Source organism: Adiantum capillus-veneris, chromosome 12, assembly GCF_014529385.1.
Source record: "Adiantum capillus-veneris isolate H3 chromosome 12, ASM1452938v2, whole genome shotgun sequence".
Lineage (NCBI taxonomy): Eukaryota > Viridiplantae > Streptophyta > Polypodiopsida > Polypodiales > Pteridaceae > Adiantum > Adiantum capillus-veneris.
In genome coordinates, this window is record NC_140942.1 from 10,924,547 (window position 1) to 10,950,604 (window position 26,058).

Below are 26,058 nucleotides of genomic sequence, written 5' to 3' on the forward strand. Positions count from 1 at the left end.
GTCAACTCCCAAAGGCCACGTACCATATCGGCGGTAATACACCACCATACTATGGTGGCCTCTCGAATCAATTTCCAAACGGAGGCTAAAAGAAATAATAAGCCCACGGAAAACAAGAGTTCCAATGAGCCTAAGGGGAAGGACAATGTCCAAAAGTCTCCTAAGGGCAACTCCAACAAAGCTAAAGAGAAGGGAGTTTACAAAGGTAAGAACAAACTCTCTCCTGAAGAGCTTGAGCATTATCGCAAGGATAACCGGTGTTTCAAGTGCGGCGAACAAGGGCATGCGTACCGCGCTTCTCCCCAAAAGAACAACCGCCAAGATCCTCCTAGAGCTTCCTTGGTTGAAATCCAAGAGGAGGCGACTCACCAAACTCATCACAAAGGATCTCCTCTATGCCATGCTTGGGGAAAGGTAAGAGAACATGATGCTTTTATTCTCTTTGACCCTGGTTCTACTCACAATTTTATATCTATAGAGTTGGCCACCAAGCTAGGCATACAATCCTACGAGATGGGAGATGTCCTACCCACAGACAGTGCCTTCAAGGGGCAAGAAGCTTCAATCACTCCCTTAATCGGGAAATTAAGGCTTCATCTCCAAGGCTATGTGGACAAAGAGGACTTCTTTATCTCTCCTTTCAAGCATGAGGATGTAATCCTAGGGGCACCATGGTTTGACCGCCTGGCTGCCGATGTTAAATTTCTTGAAAGGAGAATCTCCTTTAAGTTCAGGGAAAAAGACATGTATATAGATGCTAAGGAAATGGGTAACACTATCCCCATTGTACATACACCAGCTTTCAACAAGTCAATAAAGAGCTCTATTTCCGTGTACATGATTTTTGTTAAAGATTCTCAAAATGAACCTAATGCTTTAGCAAAAGAAAATAAAAGCAACCAAAAGGAATTAGAGTTATCCAAGTTTCTCAAGGGGTTTCAAGATGTTTTTATTGACGACATCCCTTGTGAGCTACCTCCTAAACGAGGTAATGATGACCATGCAATTGAACTTCTTCCAGGAAGTTCACCGTCTAACAAACCTCCTTATAGAGTTTCTCAAGCTCAACAAGAGGAGATTATGCGGCAAGTGCATGAGTTAATTGAGAAGGGCATGGTTAGGCCTAGCTCATCTCCATTTTGCTCACCTGTGCTATTAGTGCAAAAGAAAGACGGCACATATCGTATGTGTGTCGACTATAGAGCACTAAATAGAATCACTATCAAGAATAGGTTTCCTGTTCCACGGGTAGAAGACCTATTTGATAAGATACAAGGATCGACCTACTTCAGTAGGATTGACCTAAAAAGTGGCTATCATCAAATAAGAATAGTTGATCAAGACATTGTAAAGACCGCATTTCGCACCACATTTGGTCTTTACGAATACATTGTCATGCCTTTTGGCTTGACCAATGCACCAGCCACATTCAACCGCTTGATGGAGAAGCTGTTCAGGCCTCATCGAACCTTCACTGGAGTGTTCTTTGATGATATTATCATCTACTCTAATTCATTAGATGAACACAAGCAACACCTCCAGGTAATATTTCAAGTTTTGAGAGAGAATAAACTTTATGTTAATCGAAAGAAAAGTGAATTTTTCTTGCAAGAGATTCAGTATTTAGGTCACATTATCTCTCAAGATGGCATCCAAATGGATCCATCAAAGTTAGAGGTAATAAAAGGATGGCCTAAACCAAGGAATCTTCATGAACAAGAAGCTTTATAGGTATGTGTGCATGCTATATACGCTTCATAGAAAAGTTCTCACAAATAGCGGGACCATTACATGACTTAACAAAGAAAAGCGTTAGGTATACATGGTCTGCTAAGAAGAACAATGCTTTCGAAAAGCTTAAAGAAAAGCTTATCTCTCAACCTGTGCTTACACTACCGGATCTCTCAAAACCATTTGAGGTCCAATGTGATGCTTGTGGTGATTGCCTTGGAGCTGTTTTGCTCCAAGAAGGGCACGCCATAGGATATGAGAGTCGAAGGCTCGACCCTGTTGAGCAAACTCTAGGCATATATGAAAAGGAACTCCTTGCAGTTCTACATGCCTTAGACTCATGGAAGCACTATTTATTGGGGACTCCTTTCATTCTGCGAACGGATCACCAAAGTCTTAAGTACTTCATGACGCAGAACAAGCTCTCAGACAAACAAATGAGGTGGGCAAATTTCCTTTCGCAATTTCATTTTCATATTGCTCACATTGCTGGCAAGCATAATCAAGTAGCTGATGCACTCTCAAGACGGCCGAGAGTGAATGCGGTTTCCATAGCAACTCACAATGATCTATCTTCAATGATAGATGAGTATGCTATTGATCCCGATTTTAGAGATGTGATTTCAGCCCTTGCATTAGGGAAGAAAGAAGGACCATTTACTTTACAAGATGGTTATCTTCTCTACGGCAATAGACTATGTGTTACTAACTCACTACGTGAGAAAGTAATGTATGAATCTCATGCTCCACCTTATGCGGGGCATAGAGGGATTCAGTCTACCTTAAAGGGAATTGAAACATATTTCTATTGGCCTACCATGAAAGTGAACATACAAGAGTATGTTTCTAAATGTGTGGTATGCCAAAAGACAAAATTTGACAGAGGGAAGCAACTTGGATTGCTTCAACCCTTGCCAATCCCTAATTCACCATGGGAGAGCATATCCATGGATTTTATCTTTGGATTGCCTAAGTCTATCCATGGGAATACGGGAATATGGACGATAGTAGACACGTTTAGTAAACAAGCTCATTTTATACCTGTCAAAAAGACTATCAAAGCCCATCAAATGGCAACCCTCTTCATTTCACAAATTTTCAAGTACCAAGACTTGCCAATGTCCATAGTGTCGGATAGAGATCCTAGAATGACCAGTAATTTCTGGAAGGGTCTCTTTGAGAATTTAGGGACAAGGCTAAACTTCTCTTCGGCCTATCATCCACAAACGGATGGCCAAAGTGAAATAGCTAACCTAACCATTCTCGATCTACTAAAAGCTTATGTAACGGAAGTAGATCAAAGATCCCAATGGGAGAAGTACTTACCCTTAGTGGAGTATGCTTACAATAACACTGTACATACTTCCACGGGAAAAGCACCTTTCGAGGTAATTGAGGGAAGATCAAAAAGTCCCTTGCTACTTAAGGTACATGGGAAGATCTTCGCTGCAGATGAGTATAGCCGAGACCTACAAGAATCTTTTCAAAAGATTAAGGATGCTATCTCTATCTCACAGCAAAGGCAAAAGGCTGCTGCTGACAAGTACAGAAGAGCCCAAGCCTTTAAAGAAAACGATTGGGTCTTGTTAAAGTTTCCCAAGGCTCGATTAAGGCACACGACAGGCAAGAATCCTACGGGCCACCAAAAGTACTATGCTAAACTAGCAAAAAGGTACTATGGTCCCTTCCAGATTCTTAGGCCAATCAATGAGATGGCCTATCAACTCAAGTTGCCCAATCATTGGCTCATACACAATGCTTTCCATGTGAGCCTATTAAAGCCTTACAAAGGAGAGCCACCTCAAGAACCAACTATTGAAAACCCACCGGAGATCGAGGACCAAGAGGAGGTGTTGCAGCCCAAGTCTATTCTCCGACATGAAGACAAAGTACTAAGAGGCGGTAAGACTATCCGACGATATCTTATTAAGTTTAAGAATTATCCTTTTGAAGATGCTAGATGGATGCAAGGCATACAATTAAAGGATAACCTAAACCTTGTCAATGCTTACAATGCTTCCCAAGAGTAAGCAAATGTACAAAATGTTAAAAATGAACAAAGTTTTTGTCTTATAAGACTCTCTTTTTCTTTATTGTGCACAAAAATGAAGTAGTATGCATGCTTAGATCAAGTTTGCGGAGACGACGTCTCCCAAACACCAAGTAGAGCTTGTCACTCTACTATGGAAGATTGATAGGACTAATGTGCAGACATCCTTGCGGCAGCCTCAGGCTCTCAAGCACCAAATGGACTAGTCATCCATTCTGGAATGATGTCGTAGGGTAACATAGGGATCCTCTACCCGCTAAGAAAAGGACTCATGAATATGCTTTATCTTCTCTACACCATAGTCGAGGACGACTATGATTTCAAGAGAGAGGTAATGTCCTAATAATCAATATCTAATTCTCCTAAATGATTTTCTCATGTTAAACTGATCATTTAATATGGGGAAGTGCCAAGGGAGAAAAAGCTAGAATATTGGTTAAGCTAGCAGACCGGCCACAGTAGGGATCCAAAGGAGGGAAAATAGGGATCCAAAGGGGGGACCATCTGCAAAAGAGCCATGTGCAACAATGGGCTAAAAAGACCCTAAGGTTCAACCCATTAAGACTTCCAAAATGCTAAGGTTCCAAAATTCAAAGGTTGTGTCCAAAGGTCAACCCTAGGGGAAATTGGATGCTTTGTGTGTGACCAAAAAGTCTTTTCAAATCCCTACATAGAAGGGGGCGAGCCTTGGGAGTAGGGGATGAGAGAGAAAGTCACACACACACACACAGGCACCCTTTACACAAAGGGAATTAGGGACACATATCAGCTCCCCAGCCCAAATGCCCACAAGGTGTGCCCAATTGCTATTGGATGGCCTTGGAGGTGGACCAATGAGAATTAGGCTAGAGTAAATCTAGTTTAACTAATTTAAAAACACTTAATAAAAGAACCAATGAGAATTAAGTCTCCTAAATGACTATTGGACAGTCTCCCAAGGGGTCCAATGAGCATTCAACAGCCCAATGGCTTGCCTGATTCCTATTGGCCAGGAGGCAAAGGGGTCCAATGAGAGTTTAGTTGAGTTATTAATTTACCTAAAGCTCTCACAAAAGGGGAAAGGGGGACACATGTTAGAAGGCTCACACTTATGCTGCTTAATAATCATTGGCTTGACTTGGGGAGGTCCAATGGGGAGATAGCAAGAGCAAATAGCAAGAGGGCTCGCCCAAGAGAGAGAGGGGGCTGATTTTTGCAAGGCATTATCAACACACTCACACAATCTCATGTGTGAAGAAAGAGAAGACTATCTCTTCCCAAGCTTTAATGGAGAGCTCATCACCTACTCCAAGCTTGTGAGATAGAAGCCTACATCGACATACTCTTGACATGTGGATGCAAATCCAACCAAGAGCCAAGCTTCAATGCATGCTCATCTCCTCTACCAAGCTAATTACTAAGCTAAGCTATGCTAATATGAGTGATTATGTCAGGAGATGTACATCTTTCTCGTAAGATACTCCTTCTTCCTCTCAATCTACTCTCATACCCTGCTAGCTCTCACCATCTTCGAAGGTGTGTGAGGTCTTGGGTCTGAGAACGGAGATAATTGATGTTGTGTTTGTTAAGTGTTTTGCTTGGTGCATGAAGCTTTCATCTTCATTGCACTAGCTAGTCTTGAAGGAACACAAAGAATTGTATTGTACAATGTCTCTCTTGATGGGAGAAACCACAATACAAAGCCTTTTGGAGGGGGGACCGGCTCCATGCAAATCCGGTCCTCAACTGTTGTCAATTGATTAATTTCTCTCTCTTTTGAAAGTATTGTTGATGCTATCTAACTAGGTGTTATGCTTTTTGTTGCTCTCTCCACCCAAGCACTCTTGTAATTCTCATTAGGAATCTATTCTAAAGCAATGCCCACTATGTTCATGCTAATTTCCGCTACACACAAGTTTTTAGGCCATTAAATATTACAATGTAGGTCCCCTCGTCGCACTTAGCAAGTTGGTGGATACTAGGAAGTGAACTCAATAAAGGCATAAAGTCAAGGTGGGATCACCAACAGAAAGTATTCGACAGTTGGGCCACATTGCACTTTTGAATGCGGTCCCAATGAGGATAGATGGACAGATGACCAGTGGGAGCCAACGGAAGCATCTCCTAAAAATTAGGGAATTGCTATTTTGGGCCGTGAAATGTGTTCGCGTCATTACCTTCGGAATGACAAGGGGAACATTTTATTACTCTGTTATAAAGTCAACTGATGCACCATTTGAGAGATTTTTAAGCAGAAGCCCAATGCGGGGAAATTGCATGTATGAGTGCCAAGTGGCACTTTTTGGTCAATTTACCAAGTCTGGGAGAAGAGAACTCGTAACTCACTTTTTGGAGCAGTTTTGGAGGCTGATAACACTGATTTTCAGCCATTTCTCTCTATTTTTGAGCTTCCCATTACTTTACCTTGGACCAAGGAGCTCATTTTCAACATTGGAAGGCATCAGATGCGTGTTTACAGGGCTGTTTTGCTGCGTTTTCAGTGATACGCAGGTTTTGGCAGCCATGGAAATCTTTCCCTTTTTGCATCTATTTTTCACAGATGCATTACAGGTCAAGGGCAGAAGAGGGGGCGCTCAATTTATGCTGGGGGATGCTTCATTGAGAACTTGTCACAGGTTAAGAGCTATGGAGTGCATGCTTTCCTCTCTATGTACAGTGAGGTGCTAGGAGTGATGACCTGCACACTACACACTGCTCTCTCTCTCCCCTACGTGCAGTTATGTGATGCCCCACAAGAGGGCTCTTCATTTGACTGATGTACAGCTGTGTGGTTTCATGCTTTTGTGTTCAGGCAAGAGCCTCATTGAGCAGGAACAGGGGTAGCTAGCTGCTACTCCAAAGCAGGCACCGGTGAGGGTCATAACCTCACCGTACAGGTGCAAATTCAGCGTTGTGTATGCGCAAAAAATTGACTGTTTTTCAGCCGTACGGACGCCAGAACCCTTAGGAATTGTGCCCCACTGGCAGAGAACAGTTAGGGGACTGTTTGGGGCTGAAAACAGGGCAAAAACCAGTAAATACAGCGTGCTGAATTTATTGTTTTTGGACAGGAATCAGAGGGTTTATGCCAGTGGAAGTGAGTACCAACAGGGGAATTGGTTTCGCGCAAGTTTTGGGGCTGTTATGCTGCCAAAATTTGGCCGAATCAAGTGGTATCTAGTTGGATATAGACAAAGGATTCCCAGGACTCTACTTTGTAAATTTACCCTCTCAAAGAATAAAGAAATACCGAAAGGGGCGCCAATTTTGGGGCCTACAGGTTGTCGGCGTCTGCTCGGGGCATTCTAGCTTCCGAGCCGTATGTGTATTCAAGTGTGAATTCCCGTCGCAGGTTCTTTTTGCAAAGTGCTCTGTATGTGTGTCTAAAGTAAAGAATTTCGGGTGAGAGCCAAAGCCTACCGCCCTACGGGCCGGTTTCAGTTCATGTCATCTTAGGAAGTGTTCTGGCACCTTTGTGAGCCTGTGCGCAAGCCGTGCATGTCCATGCTAGTTGCATATCCTCTAGTTGCACACAGCATGATGTAAGGTGCAACGGAATGAATGTTTGAACTTTGATCAAGATGAGTGCTCCGAACTATGCTCAAGGTCCCTTTTCCTTCTTATGGAAGGTAGAGACTTCCGTTCTTAATGAGAGAGTGCAATGATCACAAATAAGTGAATGGACACTGTGAGTGCAAGTGTATGAGACTGAGAGATAGAGAGAGAAGAGAATACGACACCGGGGACGTTGTAGAACCCTCCTCCGAAGGCCCCACTCTCTATGGCGAGAGCGGTCTACTATTGATTGCACAAATCTCTACAATGTTTGGACTTGCCGACGATGTCGACGACGATGAGACGGCTGAAAACTGAAAATGCTAAGGACTGAGATCTCCAAATCTTGTATCTGTTGAATGAGAAAAGGCGGGCACCACGTGCCAATAGAAAAAAACAGACTGAACAGCTTTAAGCACTTCAAATAACAACTGAATTGAAATAGAGAGAGACGACACGCGACACGGAGTGGCGGAATTCCACCCCAGAGAGTATTGGCCCCAAACCTTAGCGCCCCTTTCTGTATTTCTTTATATTATTGCTCATTCGCAAAGTACAACAGCCGGGGAGCACCTCCTCTGCAATCTGCGTGCCAAAGAGTGCCAGAGAGGGCCCCCAAGGCTCATAGTTAAAGGCCCAAAGCCTAAAAGCATCAAATATGAAAAGCTGACCCCAAAAAATTACTTTCCTAAAATTTCGGGATTTCCCTAAAACTCCGCCGCGAATTTCGGAACGTCCGTACAGGTGCCACATCATCATATTTTGATGTGCAAAGTCTTTTGAGCGTCTTCTGCTTTATTTTTAATGCCTTTATGTCACTTGGGGCCCCATCGGACGGGGTCCCCATAAGTTGGTAGGACTTCTTCTTCTGTTACTTGTTCTTCTTAGGGTTTCTAGAATTAGGGTTTGCAGGTTTTAGGGTTAGGGTTTCTAGAATTAGGGTTTGCAAGTTTTAGGGTTAGGGTTTCCAAAATTAGGGTTTCAGCAGTTAGGGTTTCTGGCAAAAATTAGGGTTAGGGTTTCTGCTCTCGGGCAGCCACATCATCTGTAAGTTGGCTTCATTCTTTAGGCTTTGACACGTCAGCAGTTTGTTACACTGAATTCTGACTCTATGTCGGTGACGATGTCGATGGCGACGATGCAACGACGACACGCTGAAAACGAAGATGCTGAAATCTGCGTTTTCCGGGCTGAAACTGTAAACCTTGCGGAAACTGACCATGCGGCGAGGAAATGCTGCGGAGAGGTGAGATCTGCGATGTTCGGGACTTGATCTGCGGTATCTAAGGGCTGAAAACTGCAAACGCTGGTGGTTCTTGACAATCCGTCGCGGTAAATCTGAAAAACGATGGGACTGATCTGCAAATCAAAAACGCTAGGGCTAAAAATGGCTCTGCTGTCGTCGGATGGCCTGCAACTGCAATACGCTAGGTCTCTTGTTAAGTCTTCTATTGCCAGGGATCTGCAAAAGCAAAATCGCTAGCTGTTCTGGTCCAAAAACACTAGGTGGTTGCTGTGGAGCAAAAACGCTAGGGCTTGGGGTTCTGCTGAGAAGTTGCCTGTTGAGCAATGGTGCTCCTACTGCCTCTTCTGCTAGTTAGTGCTAACCTAGGTTTGCTTATATACAAACTTACTCAATTTGCCCTACCTACTTTCCAACAAAAGTCGCTTAAAAATAATAAGTGAAAAATGTCAAAAATAGGTAAAATAGGCTAAATGCACTGGAAAATTCCCCTGATGGATTGTGATGGGAATGCTTATGATCATGCTGTGTGCAACCAGAGGATATGCATCTAATCTAAGTGTCTGGACATGCACGGTCTGCGGACAGACTCACAAAAGTGCCAGATCACTTCCTATTCTAGACTGACTGGACTGAACTGAACCCTGGTCATGCTGTAGCTTGTCCACGGACACATAGGGTTGGATGTGTCACGTGACATCCCCTCCTTTCCAAAGTGAGGTACTGATACCAAACTGTATGGCGTCGAGGGAGATCGCCAATAGCATCCGGAATCCTGGAAGGGACTCTTTGTCGGCCCACTCTGATGTGTGGGTCGTGCGGTACTTGAACTTCATAAAGGTCTGCAACGTTTGCTTCTTTGGGCCGCGCCAAAAGCGACACAAAGTCTTTTGTAGCTCCTTCGATGCTTCAACTTTGTCGAGAGTCATGCTTCTTTCTTCTTCAAGAATCTCCATGGCTGAAAATTCCTGAAACCATTTCCAACACAAAACCATGAACATACCTATTTTATGTAAAGTGACTAGAAAAAATCTTGTCTTCCTAAAAGACTGCGCATGCAATGTAGATGAACAAAGAGACGAGGTGCCAAACTGTTCACCACACACACGCAAAACAATGACATCGAATCTTTCGCTTATGATCTAAATCAATCCACTGTGGCAAAACACAATGGAAATGACCATGCTTGGTGCTCATACTTTCTTGCGCTCTTTCTATAACTGTGTCGTGTCAAGGAAGAGACATGGAATGTGACTTCCTTGAATGCATACTTTTCAGCTTTTCATGAAAAATCAGCATATATCCGTGCTCATCCATGAGTGAAACGTGCTCAACGTACAATATGTCATGCCTAGGAAAAGGGATCACATAAAGACGCTGACTAAAATACAGACAACGATCACGAATGAAACACTCGTACAATGCGTGTTGACTAATCATACGAATACATAGTACTTCCTGTGAGGGTTCTTTGGACCTAGGCTCAAGAGTCAAGATCAGTTCTTCCTGAAGGGGTTCTTTGGACTTAGGCTCGAGAGCCAAGATCGATCCTTCGTGATTGATCGAATCTACAACGAGGTTAGCTTCGCTAGAAAAAGCATCAACTAAAACATCATCCTTGTGAACAATCACATCATCTTCATGAAAATCATCATGCTTGTGAGAAATCACATCTTGATCATTCAAATCATCATGCTTGTCAGTGTCATCCAAATCATCATGCAAATCATGTGTGTCATGCTTGGGAGAAGAAGAAACTGAGAGTCTCCTTCTCCTGAATCTCTTGCATCTGTGCCTGCACTTGAGAAAAGAGTCGCAAGAACTCTTTCATGTGTTGGTTGCTCTTTTCTTTTCTTGCTTGGTTCTCGCGATCAAATTTGGCTTGACTTTCTTTTTCTTCAAGTCGTACTGACGCTCTATGGCTGCCATTTCTTCTTCGTAGGCCTTTCTATCTGCTTCTCTTTCTACTTTTCGTGCTTCGCGGTCTAACTTCATCTCCATCACCATCTTGTCAAAAGCCTCCATAGGAGTTAAGTGCAATCCTTGGCGTAGATGGGGAAGGGGGAGGGTCGGAAAAAACTCCTAGTGGGGAAAATTCTTCTTCGCCTCTCTCATGCTCATCACCTTTAAGCGAAGTAGTGATGACCATTCTGAAGTCGTGGGTTCTTGTAGTCTTGGGTTCTTAAGTTCACGAGGAACTTGAATTCTTGGGGGTCTTGGGTTCTTGGGTTCTTGAGAGTCTTGAGGTTCTTGGATTCTTGAGGGTCTTGAGGTTCTTCCAATCTGTGTTAGAGAAGGATCTTCTCTTCACCCGAGTTCTTCTCTTTTCCGCTGGCGCACCCCTTGGCAGTCTTGCGCTCACACCAAGGTTGCTTTTTCCCACCTCATGTCGATTGGCCGACCGCTAAGTGCACAGTCCGCTCTCAATGAGTGAAAAGAGGCACAAGGGGATGCTGGACAAGCCCTTCTTTCTTGGGTTTCCTGTCACTCTTCAAAAACACGATTAGGAATCAACACGCCCAAGAGAACTTGGGTTATGTGCGACCTCAACAAGCAAAAAAAATTATGTGGTTCTTGTGGTTCTTTCCTTGAGTGATACAGAACACTACCAAAGCTTTGATACCAATGTAAGGTGCAGTGGAATGAATGTTTGAACTTTGCTCAAGATGAGTGCTCCAAACTGTGCTCAAGGTTCATTTTCGTTCTTATGGAAGGTAGAGCCTTCCGTTCTTAATGAGAGTGCAATGATCACAAACAAGTGAATGGACACTGTGCGTGCAAGTGTATGAGACAGAGATAGAGAGAGAAGAGAATACGACACAAGGGACGTAAAACCCTCCTCCGAAGGCCCCACTCTCTATGGCGAGAGCGGTCTACTTTTGATTGCACAAATCTCTACAATGCTTGGACTTGCCGACGATGAGGACGACGACGAGACGGCTGAAAACTGAAAACGCTAAGGGCTGAAATCTGCAAATCTTGTATCTGCTCAATTCTGACTCTATATCAGTGACCATGTCGATGGCGACGATGCAACGATGACACACTGAAAACGAAGATGCTGAAATCTGCGTTTTCTGGGCTGAAACTGTAAACCTTGCGAAAACTGACCGTGCGGCGAGGAACTGCTGTGGGAAGGTGAGATCTGCGAGGTTCGGGACTTGATCTGCGGTATCTAAGGGCTGAAAACTGCAAACGCTGGTGGTTCTTGACGATCCATCGCGGTAAATCTGCAAAACGCTGGGGCTGATCTGCAAATCAAAAACGCTAGGGCTGAAAATGGCTCTGTTGTCGCCGGATGGCCTACAACTGCAATACGCTAGGTCTCTTGTTGAGTCTTCTGTCGCCAAGGATCTACAAAAGTAAAAACGTTGGCTGTTCTGGTCCAAAAACGCTAGGTGGTTGCTGTGGAGAAAAACGCTAGGGCTTGGGGTTCTGCTGAGAAGTTGCCTGTTGAGCAATGGTGCTCCTGCTACCTCTTCTGCCAGTTAGTGCTAACCTAGGTTTGCTTATATACAAACTTACTCAATTTGCCCTACCTACTTTCCAACAAAAGTCACTTAAAAATAATTAGTGAAAAATGTCAAAAATAGGGTAAAATAGGCTAAATACATTGGAAAATTCCCCTGATGGATTCTGATGGGAATGCTTATGATCATGTTGTGTGCAACCAGAGGATATGCATCTAATCTAAGTGTCTGGACATGCACGGTCTGCGGTCACAAAAGTGCCATTTCACTTCCTATTCTAGACTGACTGGACTGAATTGAACCCTGGTCATGCTGTAGCTTGTTCAAAGACACATAGGGTTGGATGTGTCACGTGACACATGATCATCAGCATTACAAGCAATAGCCATCATGAGCATTTTATAGGACACAAAACCCATTTTCCCTATTTTAGGCATTTTTCACTTATATTAATAAGTGACTGTTGGGAAACTGGGTCGGGCAAATTTGCTAAGTTAATATAAAAGAAACCTGGCAGTCACTCAGTAGAGCAGAAGAAGCAAAGAGAGCACGGGCAGCCTCTTGCAGTAGGTCCTCTAGCACTTCTTCTCAAGCAAGAACCCTCAACAAGACTTGGCGTTTTTCCCCAAGTACATCAGCTTCAGCGCCAACGTTTTCAACAGACAAACCCAGCGTTTTCAGCCCTGCTGTGATAGCGCTTTCAGCCCTGCTTTCCAGCGTTTTTTCAACACCTGAAACCAACGTTTTCAGCCAACCGTCGTTGTCGCACTCGTCTCTGACCTAGAACCTCATTGCATCATAGCATCAAGAACTTGCATCAACACCTTGTATCAGAGTTGTGCAATCAATAGCATAGACTTCTCTCGTCATCGAGAAAGGGGCTCTTGGATGAGGGTTTGACAACATTCTGGTGTCGTATTCTTCTCTCTCGCTCTCTCTCAGTCTCAGCACCTTCATTCACAGTGTCATTCACTTTGTTTGTGATCATTTGCACTCTCTCACTAAAGGAACGGAAGGCTCTCCCTTCAGTAAGAAAAAGGAACCCTTAAGTACAGTTCGGAGCACTCATTTTGAGCAAAGTTCAACAATCACTTCCGATGCACCTTACAGCGACACAACAGAAATTCACTTCAAAACAGTTCACAATTCACACTTGAGTCGACACGGCCCGGCGTAGTTCCCTGCCTAGAAATATTGGCCCCAAAGACTGGCGCCCCTTTCGGTATTTCTTTTTGTATTAATCAGGCATGCCATGTATCTGAATATCTGGGCAATGAACAGTCTCGCTAAATGATCCTGCTTGACTGTTTTCTTCACTGGAATGAAATGAGCTTGCTTGCTAAATCTTCAATAACAATCCAGATACCATCGTGCCCACTCTGTGTCTTCGGGAGATCAAAAATGAAATCCATAGCAATACTTTCCCAGGGGCGTGTGGGAATGGGCAAAGGTTGTAACAATCCTTGTGCGTTATGCCTGTCAAACTTGACCTTCTGGCATACCAAGCAACTATGTACAAAATCGTCCACGTCCTTCTTGAGTCTCGGCCACAAGGAAGTATAGCTCCACACCTTTCAAGGTGGTATCAATGCCGCGGTGACCGTAAATGGTGGACACTGGCATTCGGTAGAATCTTTTCCCTCAACGGTTGTGTAACGCACCACATCGCTTTCTTCATCAGGTAGCCATCCAAAAGGAATATCCCGCTACTACCTCCCCATTCTATATTCGCCCGAATACATCTGAAAAATCTGGATCTGTGGCGTACTGATCGACCATGTCCTCGAAGCTTCTATGATGAATCGCGGAAATAGCCAAGACCAACGGCTTCCGAGACAAAGCGCGTCTGCCACCAAGTTCTTCTATCCTTGCACATGGACAATCTGGAAGTGAAATTGTGACAAGCTGTTAGCCCACCGCATCTGCTTTTTCGATAGGTGCTTCTGTGACAAGAAGTAGCGTAAACTCTGATGATCAGTGAAGACCGTAAAATCGGCTCCGAGTAGGTAATGTCGCAACTCAGTACAAGCATAGATAACCGCCAATAGCTCTTTCTCATATATCAATGCTGTCAATTCTGGCACTGAAAACAATCGGCTCTCACAGGCAATGACATGGCCTTCTTGCATTAAGACCGCACCCAGACTACGACCACAAGCATCACAATATACTTCAAATGACTTTTGCAAATCCGGCAAACTCAAAACTGGTCTTGTAGTCAATTTCTCTTTCAACGTCTGAAAGGCGACTAGTCACCTCTGTGGGTCCCTCACGAGAAAGGGACTCCTATCTGCACTCCTGCTGCTGAGACGATGTGTCCCAAAAAGTGTCTCTCTGATAAGTTAAATTCACTCTTCTTTGCATTGATCACCAACTTGTGATCTCGCAATGCCTGAAAGACCTATAGCAGATGTTCTCTATGTTCTGCTTCATCCTTGGAGAAGACTATAATGTCATCAAAGAAAGTGGCAACAAAAGATCTGTAGTCTCTGAAAATCCTGTCCATCATTCTATTAAAAGTCGTTGGAGTATTGGTAAGGCCAAAAGGCATCACCAAAAATTTCATATAAACCGAAGCTCGTCCGAAAAGCTGTCTTGTAGACATCTCCTGGCGCGATTCTGATCTAATGATATCCGCTTTTCAAATCGATCCTGCTAAAACAAGAGGATATCATCGATCCTCGAAATCGGAAATCTATTCTTGAGAGCTCTATAATCAATGCACATTCTCCAAGATCCGTCTTTCTTCAAAACCAACAACACCGGAGAGCAATTGGGTGAAGTACTCAGCTAGATAAGACCCTTTTCCAAGACGTCTTTCACTTGGTTTATAATCTCTTCATTCTAGGCTTGGCTCACACGCTAAGGTGGCCGGTTCGGTGGTGTGCTTCCAAGTATCCAATCAATAGCATGATCCTCAAGACGAGATGGCGGCAACTCGCCTGGCAAGCCCTTAGAAAAAAAATCGGCATGAATGTAAGGATTCTAGTTGCTAATCCTTTATTAATTACTTAAACTCATGATTAAGACTTAAGAAACTTGAACTGTACTCAGAAACAAGACTCAGAAGACTTTGTGTTGATTGATTGAATGTGTGATACAAGGGCTCTTATATAGGAGACGAAGAGACACAAATGAAAAGACACGTCTCCTGGTGAAGAGACATGACTTTAGACGTAAAGACACATCCTTTCGGCGAAGAGCTGCAACCATTGGGCGAAGAGTCGCACCTGTAGAGCGAAGGGGTGTGAGCAGTTGTCGAAGGAGTGTGGCTTTTGGCAAAAGACGTCTTTTGGGCGAAGGCGTGTGACCATCCAAGCGTAGGTCCTTGGCATGGCACTTTGCGTATCTGCAACTAGGAGTAGATGTAATATTGCAATATAGTCACAATCGTGACATTCCCTCCCGTTTAAAATAAGAACCCGTGTCAAAGAAATGACTTCTGAGGTTGATAGAACTCTAAAAAACCATTGAATCTTCGAAAATTTTCAATCTTTCAGTTATCGGAAACCTTTGTCTTAAACCTTTGCTTCTTGCGAAACCTTTTTGCTTTTACTGCTAAATCCAATGTCATTGCATTATTCAAAGACTTTTTAGAGGAATCTGGCTTAATCAGGTTAACTGCAACAAGAGATTGATCTTCAAAATTCTTTATACGATATAAGATTTCTGGTTCAAAATCTTCCAATAACTGTGAAATATTTGGTGAAGAAGAAATCTTCTCAAAGCACTCTTCACATTGGGTAACTTCAACTTTAGTAATCACTGGAGAGGATTTTGGATTGAGACTGTAATCATCTTCCAATAACGAATCCCAAAATTCTTCAGACATCTTCAGAAATTGCCATTTCATGACTTGCAATTGGCTTGCAATTGGCATATCATCATCCAGCAAAGAATCAAAGAAAGCATAGTCGTCTTCAGACTTGGAATCTACAAGTATGTCCTTATCTTTGTTTGGTAACGAAGTATCACTATAAAAGTTCCTTCTTCATTAATAATTTCTGCATCTACATCAGAAATGATATTCGTTTCATAATCCACTGTATCATGTTGTTTGACTTGTGCGCGTGAGGCTTGAATCACTTGTTCCGCATGATAAAGCCCGTGTAAAGTCAGTTCACGCCCATCTTTGAACAAATTGATAGTATGTCCTTGAAAGCTAATTGCGGGATCATACTGAAATAACCAATGCTGACCAAGAATCATGTCGTAATAAGATAAAGGCATGACTTCGAAATCCAATTGATCTGCATAAGATTGAATCTCAAACTGCAACTGTCGGACTGTCTGATCACAAGTCAAAATTGATCCATCTGCTAATTCCACATCAATAAGTGAGATGTCTTCTGAGTTGGCAAACCAAGTTGTTGAACCATCTGAGTGCTGACGAAATTATTCGAGCATCCGGTGTCCACCAAAATATTGATGGAGCGACCATTGATAGTTTGAAACTAATTTGACTATTTTGTTTCTAATTTCTATTTTCTAGAATTAGGACTTTAATAAGAAATGTGCACAAGTTAACTAATAAGTTAAGGAATCACAGATCTGTAAGAAAAGCCATCAGGAAACAGACGACTCTGGTGTGTCATATGATGGGTGACAAAAAGCACCGTGAAGGAGTTGGCCTGTTAGTTCGGTGGGAGAAGACCAGGTAATGGTGGTCCCTGATGAGTCACAAGATGGGTGACAGGTTCATCGGTAAGGGGACACACTAAGGATCTAAGGAGGAAATCCGAACTGAGTAAGAAAGCACGCGTAAGAGCGCAAGCACAAGAATAAAGATGGGTTCAATGAAGCTTTTTTACGAAAAGCAAGAACAGTCGCGGGAGGGCAGATGCTTTCCCGCGAGGAGTCTGTGTCTGCATTGCATCTATGTCGTGTCTTGCACCCGGGGACGCCTGGAATGTGTTCGTGTAGCATTGTTTTCACTAACTGAGTGAGTTTTTAAAGTTTGAACAAGTTCACACTTTATTTTATAAAGTGACCGGCCCCTTTATTAATAAAATAAAGCAAGCAGGGCTCTTATAAAAAAAGCCAATGCTAATAGCTATGCAGGGGGCTGAATTGCGATCTCTCTCTCTCTCTCTCCTCTTTCTAAAAAACGCGGTTTTCTCTCTCCTCTCTCTAGAAAACGTAATTTTCTCTCTCCTCTCTCTAGGAACGCCCAGCTCTGCTTTTTTGGACCCCTATTCGTGCCGGGTGTCAAACCCTATAAAAGGGTAGCCAGCGTTTCAGTTTAGAAGAGCCGGAAGCAGCAGAAAGTGCAAGCGCTGGGATTCTGGAGCAAAGCCTGGCGACAGAATTTGCAAGTGTTCGCGTGACGACTGAGTACGGAGGTCGATTCTCCGAGCAAGGAGCGACAGGTATAAGGTGTTGATACGCACTGAGAATTGTTGCTTTGTGTGGTTTGTTTTGCAGGAATCTCCCGTCTCACGGGAAGGCTCTTCGCGGAAAGTACGGCTTCACGCCTAAGTCCCTTACGGGAAAGTACGGCTTCGTGCCTAAGTCCCTCACGGGAAGTACGGCTTCACGCCTAAGTCCCTTACGAGAAAGTACGGCTTCGCGCCTAAGTCCCTTACGGGAAGGAACGGCCTTGTGCCTAAGTCCCTTACGGGAAAGTACGTCTTCGCGTCCAAGTCCCTCACGGGAAGGAACGGCCTTGTGCCCAAGCCCTTTACGGGAAAGAACGACCTTCGGGTCTAAGATTACAGAACGGAGGGGTTTCCTCGGGTTCTCGTGCTTGTATAAGAAATTCTCCCTGAATAAAAGAATACTCTTAACGGGGGGGGGGACCAGCCCATCTTCTGGTCCCCAATACTGTGTCGATCTTCTCCCTTCTCTCATGTTTTCAAAGAATTATAATTTTCAGATTTTTCTAAGTGCTCGTGTACGCTCCCGTTTTGTGACAAGTTCCAAGAAGGCTCAAAACTTGCTTTGAGAGAGGCTCCAAAACTGAAGAATTGCATTGAGCATGCTTCATAAGAATAGTTGTATCCTCTGAGACACGAATCGTAGTGACCACAGATTTTCCTTTATCCTTAGCGGAATCTGGTTGTTCAGAATTCGATGATGTTTCCACGTTGGAATTTCTTTTCAAATTAGACAGATTTGGTTTCTTTGAACATTGATACCATCTATGGTCACCATCGCAAATTGTACATAATCCTTCCTTCTTTGAAGTCGAAGATGCATTTGACGAAGAGCCTTGCTAAGTAATGAAATGCCGATCTTAAGAAAAATCACGTCCTTTACCACGATCAAGTGGAGGAACATTTGAAGAAGATCTGCTTTGAGATTGTCGATCTTGAGAATAGAACCTTGAAGTTGAATAAGGTGATGTGGCTTGCTGTCTGAACTGAGACTGATGTTGCTGACTTTAGCTATAATTGTCTCTACGATCGCACTATGAAAAGCGAGCACTATTTGAAGATCTATCACCGGGGAGAAAATTCCGTGTAGGGTGCCGATTATCGCCAAGACACTCCACATAGGCAATTGCAGCATCCAAGGTGGTAGGGTTGTATTTGTGCACATCGTCCTTCAGGTTGGGTTCGAGTCCGTCGATAAAACTGTGAAGTTTATTTATTAGAGGGACTAAGGGTTTCTATCTCCAGAGTTAGCCTTTGGACCTCTGTGATGTATGCGGCCAAGGAACCTGTTTGGCTTATGTAACAAACTGCTGACGTGTCGACCTACTAAAGAACGGAGCTACAGGCCGAGGGGCCTGAACCCTAGAAGAAGCAGAAGCAACAGAAGAAGCAACAACAGATTTTCGAAAATCGCGTAGTTGCTGATGACGTGGCAAATTTTTGAAAATTGCATTGGCATGATGACGTGGCAGGCTATATGGATTTCCGCATTTTGCATTGACTGCTCTACGGATTTCCGTGATTTATGCTGGCAGCTTTTTGGCATTGCTTTTGGACCGAAAGCTTTTAAGTTTGAAGAATTTTCATATAAAACTGCTTTTGGGACCTAGGGCCTTTGAATATGAGGTTAGGTGTCATTCTCTGGTATGCTTCCTGCAAAGGTGTAGAGTCTGGAGTATCGGCTTGTACTGTGTTGATACAATATAAAGAAATACCGAAAGGGGCGCCAAGGTTTGGGGCCAATACTCTCTGAGGTGGAATTCTGCCACTCCATATCGCGTGTCGTCTCTCTCTCTCAGTTTAGTTGTTATTGAAGTGCTAAAAGTCTGTTTCAGTCTGTTCTTCTCTTTTGGCACGTGGTGCCCGTCTTGTGACAGCTTAAGCGGCGAAGAGGGGACCGGGCATGAAAATCCGCATTGGCACGTTCGAACGCTTTGCAAATAGCACGCCGGAATTTATCCTAAGAAGGTGTGTATTTACCATCAGCAACCCATCGTTGCCATTAAAGAAACAATGTGTCCCTGAGCAGAGAACTAGCGAGTGCAACTTTTTTACTCTCAACCAAATCTGTGTTTGATAAGTAAACCTCCATTTTGAACAGCCATTGGTCCAACACCCGCTTGTCGTGGCGACCATTATACGGTTCCGACAATTTAACATCAAGCTTCTTCTTCTGTGCAGCATTAAAAATTTTATTAACTAATTGAAGTTCGCGATTGTCTAGCTCTTCAGTTGAATCTGGTTCGTTCAGTTCATCCACTGAAGCTTTGGAAGAAGGTGTCGAAGATACTGCATATGTAGTCCGAGAAGCAACAAGACGACTCGAGAAGTGTTTTACATCTGCATCTCATCCAAGCGAGTGTGAAGTGATGCGAGGCTTGTGGAAAGTATGGCCATCTGCTCCTTGATAAGAGTAAGGGCATCGTCAGATTGACCACCTCCGTCCTTAGAATTTGGCATGGTTACGCCTCAAAGGGAATAACGAACAGGTGTAAATTCTGGGAACAAGTTCTAGGACGGGTACTCCGGGAGCAAAAACTATGTTTACAACGGGTTCCGGCTCTAGGGTCGCGTAATAATCTTGAGTTCTGTTCCCAAAGAAATTTTGCCGGCAAAAAGTCTCGCACGCGCAAAGTGCACGCAAGGCCAGCGCGGGAGAGTGGAAGAGAGGGTGACGCTGGCTGTAAACGAATGCTGGAGTTCATTTTGATCGGGTGGGTTTTTTTTTTAATTAGTTTATTTGGGGGTTTTAATTTGTCAAGTGAGTGAGTTCACATGGGTTTTTTAAAAAATTCGGTAAATTTTGGGGTGGGCCAGCCCACTTTGGCTATGCACCAGATTAGATACAGCGCTACGAGAGGATGTGCGCGCAAGAATGCGCGCGCTGGAGTTTTCCTCTGCAATGCGGGCTCGTATAGCAGGTTGCGTTGGTTTCATTTGAATTGCATAAATCATCTTAGTTATGTTGTGTTTTTTTTTAAGAGTATCGATTGGCCGGCCACCCAAGTTTGGGACGGGAAGACAAGTTAAAACATTTTTTTAATGTTTGACACTTAAGTAAGTGCAGAGAGCGTAATAAGTCAGCAGCGTAAGAATTCAGCCTGGCGGAAAAACTCAGCCAGCAAGTTCAGCCATCGAAAAAATACTCCGAACACTGCCAAGGCTGCCGCTTGGAGAATTCTTCTGACGCTTGTGAGTGTTGCTCTACCGCTTGGGAAGAGGTGCGGCGAAGGGGCACAATGCTCCAAGTACTTACTGTGTATACGAGCCTCCGGGTACACGCAGTGCGCAACACTCCGGGTATGCCACACACATGCTCCGGGTATGCCACACACTCACATACATTGTTGTCTGCCCTTCTTAGTTTTCTCTAATGTTCATAGAATTAATTAAAACAGGTAAGAGTTACCTCATACACGTAGGCAATTGGGCATCATCTTTCTTGTGCTTCCACGCAACTCCGGGAATGGGAGAGTGTAGCGGCGAGGGTGAGAGGCTCACAACCTTTGAGTCCCAAAAAAAAAAAAAATCTTTGATACCACTGTAAGGATTCTAGTTGCTAATCCTTTATTAATTACTTAAACTCGTGATTAAGACTCAAGAAACTTAAATTGTACTCAGAAACAAGACTCAAAAGACTCTGTGTTGATTGATTGAATGTGTGATACAAGGGCTCCTTATATAGGAGACGAGACACAAATAAAAACACACATCTCCTCGTGAAGAGACATGACTTTAGACGAAAAGACACATCCTTTCGGCAAAGAGCTGCAACCATTGGACCAACAGTCGCACCCGTAGAGCGAAGGGGTGTGACCAGTCGTCGAAGGAGTGTGGCTTTTGGTGAAGAGAGACGTCTTTTGGACGAAGAGGTGTGACCATCCAAGTATAGGGGTCCTCCTTGGCATGGCACTTCGCGTATCTGCAACTAGGAGTAGATGTAATACTGCAATATAGTCACAATCGTGACAATGAGTGTGGAGAAAATCTTGGCGTTCTTTATCAAGGTCAAAACATATTCGATCTTCAATCATCATTCAATTCTCTCTAGAAAATCGAGTAAAGAAACTGAATTTCATCAAGTACAATCTCTTTGCGCTTCATTTATCAAAGTCGCTTTCTTAGCCCGATAGTCAACCACGGCGTTGTTCTTGTGTTACCAAGGGATTTCGAGGAGGACGTCACAACCTCCCAAGGTTATTACGTAGAAGTCCTTGTGCCCTAAATATCCCTGACATTGCAAACAAAGTTTGCCAATGATCGGTGTAATGGCAACATCCCATCCGGGTGCCGCTATAACTACCTATGCATGTGGCCTCAGCAAGCCTGTCGGACGTAATTCCAAATCGAGCCGCCAATTCAAGAAGTTTGCCTTGGCTCCTCCATCAAAGAAAAATGAGGGCTTCCTGATCTTTCACTTTGCCCTAAGTGCGGCAAAGTTTTGTACTTCCGTTCATCTGTTTCGGTTCGGGCCCCACGCAATGTGATACCAGTTCTGCTGTCATTTGCCTTTTCTTCTACATTCCTCTGCTCCTCTAGAACTCTCTGGCCTGTCTTCAGTCTGTTCTTGCTGTGCCTTTTTGGGGCACCTTGCGGAGATGTGTCCAAATTCCCCGCAACCAAAACACTTCCCCTCTTTGAGATAGATAGCCCTTTTTCTAAGAGTCAGTCCGGGACGTGTATCTTTCTTTTCTCTGTCCTCGAAACTCTATCTCTTTCTACTTTCATTCTGAGAGGTCTGTTGGGTTCTCTGAGTCAAGATCAGTATGATAAGTCAAATTTCCCGAATGTATCGCAAAACCGTGCACCACTAACCAACTTGCTAAAGAAAGGAGTTACGATACTTTGGGAAGAACAACATGAAGCTTGCTTCAAACAACTTAAGGAGTATCTTTCTTCAGAACCTCTTTTAAAGCTTTCAGACTTCAGCACACATGCTAGTAACCTTGCATTATTGTTTCCACGTTGTCTCCGCGCTCCTCCAGACTCAATCTGCTTGCTGCCGCTGAGACAGATTTATATTGTGCCCGGCCGGCCACTTTCTGGTGCGCCCAGAGTCAAAATATTAAATCGTGACTTTTTTGAGAACAAACTGGAAACACCTTATTCATGTGTTTGTCCTCACACATTTTGCCCTGAGTCCAGCTATTGTTCTACATATCATACTATCTGGACATTAGAAGAAGAAAGTGCATTGACAAAAATAGTGACTTGTTAGAGACTTTTGAATTAGAGAATGCAAGCAATCACAAGTCCCTTACCTATGGAGAGTTCGCATATAAGCAATGCAGAGCATCAATGTGAACAGACAAAACATACCACTGAGTTTGTGTGAGGAACTCCATTGGCGCAGGAGTTGATAGTAGACATTTTACGCCCCCCACGACAAGGTGAAAGCATGGAACACCGGGCAGCAGACAGATCAGGGTGGCCAATGGCACCAGCCATGTAGCTACTAAGGGAAGTCATACCTGTGAGGGACCTGCAGGCGAAATACAAGTGTGTGTGTGTGTGTGTGTGTGTGTGTGTGTGTGTGTGTGTGTGTGTGAGAGAGAGAGAGAGAGAGAGAGAGAGAGAGAGAGAGACCTTTAGCTCGAGTGGATCATCCGCTGATTGTCTCTCACCAAGGTTTAACCGCTAATGGCAACTAGCTGACAAAACATGCAGACCAGGAGTTTAGAGACGGCAATGCAATGAGATGAGAGCTCTACACATGTATCCGTGCTACGCCTCAAGGCTTCTAAATTAGACCCCTGTCACACTAGGTCGGCGGTCATCGCATGAAAGGGATAGTAGCCAATAAAATTCGGTGCCTTCAGCTGTGCAAGTCACGCTAGGCCGTGGCCACAGAGAGAAAGATCCACGCTAGACTGCTGAGTCACGGCCAGAGAGAGAGAAAAATGTCTGAGGGTTCATCGTCGCCTATCCTCGCCCATGGCTTCGAGCAGCCAATCAGCAATCAGCATACGCCTGTACAGCTTTCAATAGTTGTCACCTTGTGTGACGGGCTCTGCAGATGCATGCAGATTTTCTTTTGTGGACACGCAATCCATGGTATGCCAACTCAGACGTGACCGGAGGTTACGTCTGACTTCACCCTTAGTTGCTTGCTCTCTACATACCTTCTAAGGTTCAGTTCACGTGGTCCTGGAGGTCCGAATTTGTGCGCAGCCGGCAACTACAACCGATGAGTTCACATGCATGCTGATTTTTTGCAACTTGAAATTTTTTTAAAAAAAATTCTCTCTGCTACACTAAAAGAGTGTACACAACGCCAAAACCGCTCTCGTCATTTTATGTGGTTCTTGCCTCACTCCACCTCCTCCCAGTTGCCAACCAGGTGCTGGAAATTTTTCTACAATCTTTCATGGGAACTAAATTAGTTCTCAACTGGTTGGCAACCGTTTGAAAACCAAGGCTCCCTTTGAACTAAGTCTAAGGACCCTCAATCACACTCAGGCGCCCACCCAATTCCTTTTTGGATGGCGAACTGCTACGTAGTGTAACACAAGGACGTTTGAAAACTTCAGCCACACTTAACATCAAATTGTATGTAGCCATGTGGTAAATTTTCTGATTCTCCCGCTACCTGGCAGAGCTCAACACCTATCAGTCGCCTTTGCACGTCACGTTTTGGGGATGGTCAGGCTCAAGGAAGCTTGGTCAGGCAGGTAAGGTCGGCCCTCTGACAACAAGTTGAGGTCACCTTCTACTTTTCGTGCAACAAACGAGAGCTCGTCATTTCAACATGGCCACGTTCTACATGTCCTAGTGTGATAGGGGCCTAATAATGCATGGTGCGTTCTTAAAATGAGTTTGACTCTCTATTAGGCGCAAGAACGACTATTTCAGTTGTAGCCTAATACGATTCATGAGTGGCACATGTAGTTTTTGCATGTGCAAGAGAGAAGGACGTTGAGAACCTCAATAGCATGTCAAAGTTTTGTGTGTCATGACGTATTCGCATGAGACACATTTGCCCTTTGAGTGGCGTTGCATTACCCTAAGTAGCCATGCATCTATTTGGAAGCCATTGGTTTGAGGATAAGATTTACCAAACATTAAGAGAAAGCTATTGTCATTGTGGCAATCACTAATCATATATTGATACTGAGCAAGGTAAAATTGACATATAAAGGAATGTACAACTTATAGACTCATAATACTCATCCACAAGTCAATAGAATAATTAACTCTATCATTCATAATGTCAACTATGAGCTGCAACATCCCCCCTAATGCTCTCATTCCAAAAACATACACCAAAGAAAGGTTACTAGGCTTTTGGCATAACTTTAGAGCTTCATGTGATGCTTTGATGGGCAATTGACATCTATAGTATGTCCCATAAGAAGCTAGTAAAGATAAAGCTCTGATCAAGTTTGTGCATACATCTGTACTTTATTTTGTTACATGTGCTTTGATATTGTAGCCCTTGAAAAGTATCTAACATTGTTTGACAAGTTATAGCATGGGAGAAACGATTTGACATTGATGAGGTTTCTCTTTTTAATGCATGAGCTCTTGACCTAACAAAAGGGGAAAATAGAGGATGCACCACCTAAAGGGTTTCTAAAACTAACTACTCCCTATCAGTTGATTTGTTTAATGAAGGGTAGTGGCACCTTGACTTCACAAGGTACATGCCCAAGGCATTAAGCAAAATAAGTGTGGGCTTTATTCGTAAATGCAAGGGGTTTAGCTACTAATGCGATGGCGTAATCATCAAGCCTACGAATGAGCCATAGGCACTGATAGTGACTTGATAGGATTAGTGTAGTTAAGGAGGGCGGAATAGTGTCCGGTTCATGAGTGGAAAACACTAATCCTAATTAGTATATAAAATACTTAAGAACACAAGGCGATAGAAATTGGTTAAGTTCTCATTGCACCATGAGTTACATTACATGTGAGCATAGAAATGAGCTCAATTTATAGGAGAAGAAGTGGTAGGTTGAGTGACATCATCAATGAGGTGTGAAAGATCATTCAAATCAGCCCAAGAGGGGAGTATCAAGTGGGGAAACTCGTTTACACCTCTTTGGGGCTGTTTTTGATCTATTTATTGGCTTCATATGCAAGTGGAAAGGTGCTAGAAAGGTCCATGGGTCATGTATACATATGTGGCCATCATTTTGGATATGTAATCAGGCATGTGGACATAGCGAGGGTCTCCATACTAAGGGCATAAGCTAGGCTTACCCCAACATGTGTGAGGGATTTACAACTTATTTTGGTTTTCCTTGTAGAGTTTGTGCTGATTAGGCGATTTTTCTGAGAGATTTACACCTTATTTTTGTTTTCTTTGCAAATTTTGTGCGAATCAAGCGATTTTTGCATTGAAAACTGCGTGGGCAAATTGGACCTTGTGATGTTGGATCGCTCATGTGAGTGCACTATCCGCATTGGCTCACACATTAACTTCTCTTTTTGATACGTTTAGTACTAATGAAAGTTTTTATACCAATGCACAACATCCCTATTCATATTGGCCACATAAGTTCACTCAACAAATTTTTTTTTGTAATTCCACCATATCCCTCATCATCACAATCTATTGGGCAAATAAAAAATCTCATCATGGTAGATCACTCTCCTCATAATGTAGCATTAGTCCCTTGTGATACATGTGCTTTCCAATCAAGACATACTTCA

General features: G+C 43.6%; 1 protein-coding gene across 1 annotated transcript in view; it reads right to left on the reverse strand.

The window, feature by feature from the left end:
- LOC147445313 (DnaJ/Hsp40 cysteine-rich domain superfamily protein) overlaps positions 1 to 23,398 on the reverse strand; it is a 46,854-nt gene extending 23,456 nt beyond the window's left edge. Inside the window, exons 1-2 of the mRNA XM_086524869.1 lie at positions 22,990 to 23,398; positions 22,723 to 22,885 (exon numbers count right to left, since the gene is read on the reverse strand). Of these exons, the coding sequence (XP_086380995.1) occupies positions 22,723 to 22,872 (150 nt within the window). The 5' untranslated portion in view covers positions 22,873 to 22,885; positions 22,990 to 23,398. The remainder of the gene's footprint in view (positions 1 to 22,722; positions 22,886 to 22,989) is intronic.
- Between the last annotated feature and the right edge of the window lie 2,660 nt (positions 23,399 to 26,058).